At 38.3% G+C, this 6,373-nt stretch overlaps 1 protein-coding gene across 2 annotated transcripts in view; it reads right to left on the bottom strand.

The window, feature by feature from the left end:
* Positions 1 to 2,836: 2,836 nt before the first annotated feature.
* The window catches only part of GOPC (golgi associated PDZ and coiled-coil motif containing), a 41,999-nt gene continuing 38,462 nt past the window's right edge, over positions 2,837 to 6,373 (bottom strand). For both annotated transcript variants that reach the window (XM_044917286.1, XM_021693101.1), the window contains one exon: positions 2,837 to 5,889. In XM_044917286.1, the coding sequence (XP_044773221.1) occupies positions 5,759 to 5,889 (131 nt within the window). In that variant the 3' untranslated portion in view covers positions 2,837 to 5,758. The remainder of the gene's footprint in view (positions 5,890 to 6,373) is intronic.

The raw sequence follows: 6,373 nt of genomic DNA, 5'->3' as shown, positions 1-6,373 counted from the left end.
TTCTTTGAAAGTTTTGTTGCAACCTCCCAATCCTGTGATGGCTTTTTATAATTTTCTTGTGGTTCTGGTAATTTTTGCTTTATATAATTTGAGGCTATTTTAAATTAATATATACAAGGTTAGAATTATTTTAATTTTGTACTGAGTTGATTCTTTAAGAATTGAAGTAGGTTTCTCTATCCCTGGTAATGCTGCTTTTTTTCCCCCTTGAAGCCTAGTTTCTCTGACAGGAATAATTATCTCGGTTAGCCTTTGGGGAATATATGCCCAGTGTATCTTCTTTATCATTTCACTTTCAGATTTTCTGTGTCCTTATGTTTTCAGTGTGGATTATTTTTTCCAATCTGAATTCTTTGTCTTAACAAGAGAGTTTAGTCCTTGATCAAGCCCTCTCAAATCCAATCCTAGTAGCACTTGGCACCTGGCAGTATATGCTAGCTAATTCTTACACTTGTGAGGTCTCATCTCTTTTCTCCCTTACCAGGCCCAGCACATCCACAGCCAGGCTGTGCTAGGATTTGAGCCTAGTTACTGGCCTGGCAGCCAAGAGAGGAGATGGGGACAGTAACTGTCTGAGGGGGCGCTAGAGGGACCCACAGGACTAAGCATAGAGCTGCACTCACAACTATGATATTACAGAGAAAGACCACTAGGCAAAATCAGCAAAGGGGAAAGGCACATGAACAAAGTCCAGAGGAAATCTGGCACAAGCTCCAAGAGTCTTCTTCTAATTAAGTCACAGAGGATGAGCTGAATTCCTCCAGCAACGATGTGTAACACATGAAAACTGTCCACCGGGAAGTCGGCCTGAGCCTGGGCAAGCCTGCAGTCCAGGGTTTTTACTGGGCCTCAGTCACGGAGGTACACTCGGCCTGGCATGTATCCAAAGTCCAGATTCCCAGAAGGAAAGCAGGCATTTAACATAAATCTTATTGTTTGTACAAAGGCTTCAGGCACAGTAAACCACCCTTATCAGTTAGGGAATGGGAGAGGGGGGACACTCCTGAAATCCAAATTGCTGGATACTAGCCAGAGGTGAACTCTGCAGGTAGGCCTTTCTAAGGGGAACAGGTTCAGGTACACCATTTATGAAATACGTAGTAAACTGAGCCGTGGTCTCATGCCAACCACTTACCGATCAGGAGGTCCTCCTCTTCAGCCTCTCGGTGGGAGATGAGCCGGTTCCTCACCTAAGAACCTGTTTCCTCACGTCTCACTCCTGATCCACTTGTGTTAGCCTGGGTCCTCCAAGAAGCAGACACCAAGACCAAGAAGGGATCTGCTGTGTAACAGATTTATCAGGAGCAATGCTGGTGAGGCAATAAGAGAGGAAGCTGGGTTTAGTGGGAAGCCAGAAGCAACCAGCCCCCGATGCAGGTAGGAGCTCAGCTGCAGGAGGGAAGGTGGGGAGGAAGCCACTGAGATTAGAATGTAATCCTACGGGAGTCTGGCAAGACTGTCAGGAGTCCTCAAGCCAAGGCAAGGTCCTGTCCTGGGGGCAGCAGTTGGAGAAGCCGGGATGGGTTTCAGAGTGCAGCAGCTGCGGAGCCCGGAGTCACTGTGCTGCACCTGCGGGACGCCTGCGAGCCGCAGTCTCCTAGCCGCCGCCACAGGGGCTACCACTCTCAAAATACACCTGAAAAAGATTTAGTATCAGACGAATATTTAGCACCAACAGCGCATGGTAACTTGCAATACTTTTAGTTAAAAAAAAAAGTTACAAAACCACCTAAAATAGAACACTTATTAAGAATGAAAATGTAAATAATCTTTTAAATTTCATAGATCGAACAACATCCTATGCAGATGAATTCTGGGGTAAAGACTTCTCCAAACTGCTTGCTGAGCTGGGAGCTTAAGCTGACCTACAGACACCATATTGTATGAGGACTAAATCAAGGTTAATCAATGACAAAAAATAAGTGTTTCTAAATGTTCATAACTTAAGTAGTCTTCTGAAATATGATTTGTATTCATCAATACTAAGAGTAAAATACCATTTGTAAGTTTATCTTGCTGATTGACCTCAAATACCCTTAGCAAAGCAAAGGCATTCCTACACATTTTACACCTAGTCCTTAGGTTGACTATAAGTGACCATATGTAAAACTTCTGAAGCAAAGAAACAGAACAATGTTTACAGATGTTGCTAAAAATTATTTTACACCTATTTTGGAAACTTCTCAACTCTGTGGGCTCAGATGATAAAATGGAAGAATGTCCTCTTACACGGTATCTAAAAGGATCGGTTTTTTAATTTGTTTCAATATTATCCGCTTAGAGAACATTGACTATCAAAATCTGTAACATAAAACTAACCCAAGGAGACTAGAGTCTTTGCCATCTGCTAAGTTTCAACAAAACGCTGGTCCCACAGTTGCTCTGACAGTTCCTTCCAACCACCATGTTTTTAACTAACCCAGAGTAAACATTTCCTATGATCACATAGTTAATTCCTACCAAAAAAAAAAAAAAAAAAGTTGCACTATAATAACTAGGTTTCAGCCTTCGCATGGACCTGATGGCTGTTAGTACAAATGATAGAAGCTACTAGAAATAAACCAAAATATTTAATGGGAAAGAAACTTAAAATGTTTGGGGTGCCTGGGTGGCTCAGTCGTTAAGCATCTGCCTTGGGCTCAGGTCATGATCCCAGGGTCCTGGGATCGAGCCCCGCATCGGGCTCCCTGCTCCGCGGGAAGCCTGCTTCTCCCTCACCCACTCCCCCTGCTTGTGTTCCCTCTCTCGCTGTCTCTCTCTCTGTCAAATAAATAAGTAAAACCTTAAAAAAAACCAAAAAACTTGAAATGTTTTTTTAAAAATGAGATCAATACCATTTTAATGTAGAAGATGCCATCTTTATTTACAGGCTAATAAAAAAATATTAAACTCAACTAGATATAATACATTTGTCATAAATCCTATAGATCTGAGGCCGACCCTATGTGGAAGACTGAATAAGTGGAATGGTGGAATACATAATAAAGATGTCAAATAATGTGTGACTTACACATGAATCAATGAATTTTGTTTCTTAACATGAAAACAAAGTAAGTCCACTGTGTGGGGAGTAAAACCAGCACCAAGCACAAGCTGTGTTACCTTTTGACAACTATTCAGTTATAATTACCAAGACTCAGAACCTTTCATTTCTCTTAAACCTGTTTTAACAAGCCTCATAACCCAAATGTTGCTGCTCCAGCATATTCCTAACAGATAACGTAGAAGAGAGTTTTAGAGGCTAAACTGTAAATACACACACCCCTACACACAACCCTCATACTGTGGAACATTTTTTCTCAGCTCCTCTGTGTGTGCATTTGTAGATTTTTTCTTTTTCCTCTTTCTAATGGCTTTGCAACAGTTCTCTCCTTTTCTATTTGGTTTTGTCCTAGAAACTTAGGTGCTAGGAATTTCTTCCCTATAAATGTGAAAATATAAAAACTGCTTCTCATTCAGTCTCTAATTCTTAGCTCATCCCCCAGAGACCAGTCTAAAATGAACTTTTAACTAGGTACTTTCTAAACTCCTGCCAGGAAGCTCACAGTAGCATCTGAGCAACAGGATTCTCATGCAGACTTCGCAAACCAGGGTGAAGCAGGAATGAAAACAGAACTGACTTAAGCAATCTTAAACTACCTGGGAAATCTTTCCTTCTGCTCTTCAGCCCTTGAAAGGAGTTTATGTCATAACCATCCCATATGATCCATATTACATAGCGTCTCCAGAGAAATGCCAATTCAAGGCTCTTAAAATACTCTTTATGGACTTTTTTAGATTGTTCTCGAAAATCAAAAAGTTTTAGCTAGGATCTCCTAAGGATTCTGTCTAGTAGATAAAGGATATTCTCTGGAAAAAAACAAAACAAAACAAAACCGCCGTGGTCATCCCATCCCAGGCTGCGTTTTAAAAAAAACAAGAACATGGTTTCAAGTCACAACAAAAATGTTTTCAGATACACTGCAATGGAAATTTTTTTGGCTAAGTGAATATACTGGCTCAACTACACCTTGCAGATTTCATGTCATGCCTGGGGTATGTGTTTGGTGTAGGGGGAATGCATAAGGATAAAACTTTCTTTTAAGAGGCCTAGCCTGTCAGGAGCAAACAGTAACATGTAGCTTGCTTATTTGGTTGTACAATTAAATACTAGCTTTTGCTGGGAGGCAACGTTACGCTACAAGGTATTTTAATATCAGTAACAATATACACTATGAAGTGCATTTCTATTACAAACTAACATGGTGATATACAAATGAACAAAACCATCGAAAACAAACCATAAATGAGCAATAGTTAAAACATAAAATTTATAAATAGCAAAACCACCAAATAAAGTATATACATTGTATAGATTTACCTATGAACAAATATATAGTGCATCTAGGAAAGACAAAAAAAAATGTGTTCTATATCACGTAACACCTGAATATTATACATGAAGATACTGGTAATATTCTAAAAGCCTCGTAGGCTTGTCCCCCACTTAATAGCCCCTTAAATGTATATCCTTTAAAAAAAAAATCAGTGATACTGGCAAAACTATCACCTCTTTAAATGCAATGTTTTCACTTTCCCCAAGCAGGGTACCAATGACCTGCAAAGCAATAAATAAGACAGCAGGCCCCCCATGCTTAGTCCTGGGATAAGAGAATTAACAAATCTGTAGTTTTGCATATGAGAGCACTTTAGTCAAGCAAACACTGAGATGAAAAGCCAACCCAAACAATTACTACATCAAAATGTCTTCACTTTATCTTGCCCACCAGTGCCTCGGCTTTTTAAATGATTGGCAAATAAGTTACTTTGAGAGAAAACTGCTGTGTAGATGCAATGTAATTTACTGACAAATAAATTTACTGCCAGAAAAATGTATCGTTACATACCAAGACTATCACAACAAGACAAACTTTATGAACAACTCAAAATGTATAAAACTGTCTTTTGTGGATCCCAGAAAAAAAATTATTGGAGTCTAAACATTAATAATGTAATGCTCCAATACCATGCACACAGATCAACATAATTGAGGACAGATATTTTATATTCATCTGCATTTCTTTTAAAAACCAAGAAAGTATAATGTACAATAACTTTTGAGAAAGTATTTCTAGTGCAGCATTGATTGATAAAGGATTGCTTAAAGAAAACTATTTTGTACTGCATTGAATAAAGCTGAAAGGCAAACTCATTACAATAAATGATCATTAAGAACTGATTTAGATATCAGGATGCAAAATAAATTAAAAACCTAAAGCCATTCTTTTAGTTAAAAAAAAATTAAGTCAAGCCTACATTTCTGCAATTCACTGAGTTAGGTTCTGTCTCTGAAATACCACACTTAACATTCTGGAATATATATAATATGAATTCATTTATTCTCTTGTATTTAAAGGCTATATCTTATAAAATTCCGGTTAGCACGGTCCTTCTACTAAATGGAAAAGGAGACAAATAAAACAGTCGTGCTTCATTTGGTACTTAAGAGCCTAGTAATATCCCTTGGGGAAACACATGCTTTGGTGCTTTACAGTTTTACGAAAATCAAAGCTGCTTTACATGCAATAGCTAATTATGGTATACCACAGAAAACTGGGAGTTTTATGCATTTAGAATTGTTCACATGAAGCCCTGAGGTACCCGCCTTTCATTTAGGCTACAAGCCTCCCTTGATCTTGTATAGTCTTTGTCACCGTTTCCCTAGTGCCCCAAACTCAGAAGAGTCTGGTCAACAATCTTGTCCAGAGATACAGTCAATTTAGTACGATTTTTTGTGATACAGACTGTGCAGATCCTCTAGTTTAGAAGCACTGTCTTCTACAGGAGTTTCACTTGAAGTTCCTAGGTCTCCATTTTCATGTCCATCAGCTACTGCCTTCTTATTAAACCCTGAAAGAAAGAGAAAAAAAGGCAGATACTTTCTAATCCAAAAAAAGTCTTAGAACTTGATTGAGCAAAGACAAGGAATGCCCACTATAATTAATAATAGTAATGAGGCAAATAATGGGGCCCTAAATTAATCAAGTTAGTAATTTCTGACAAAGGGATTCTTCCTTCTTCTGGCAGATATCAAACACTGTGCAGATTTTTTCATATTCTCTATTGGACCTATCAAAAAATTATATATAATTTCCTACCAGACTTTCCATGAAACTTAGAATTAATATACACAATCGTAAAATTCAGTTAATTCTACTTACACAAATATATAATGAACAGCCAACTTTATGTCTCTTCTACATTTCGCTTTCAGATTATTTAACTGCAGTGAACTGAGGCACATGCTAGCTTCCTGCTAAAAATCTAAGTTGTTGGCAAGACAATGTCCAGATACAATTTAAAACAAATTTTGGTTAATCTAAAAAATAGACAC

This window comes from Neomonachus schauinslandi, chromosome 8 (genome assembly GCF_002201575.2).
Source record: "Neomonachus schauinslandi chromosome 8, ASM220157v2, whole genome shotgun sequence".
NCBI classification, from domain to species: Eukaryota; Metazoa; Chordata; class Mammalia; order Carnivora; family Phocidae; genus Neomonachus; species Neomonachus schauinslandi.
Note: the sequence above shows the minus strand (reverse complement) of the source record. Positions and strands in the feature narration are given on the sequence as shown.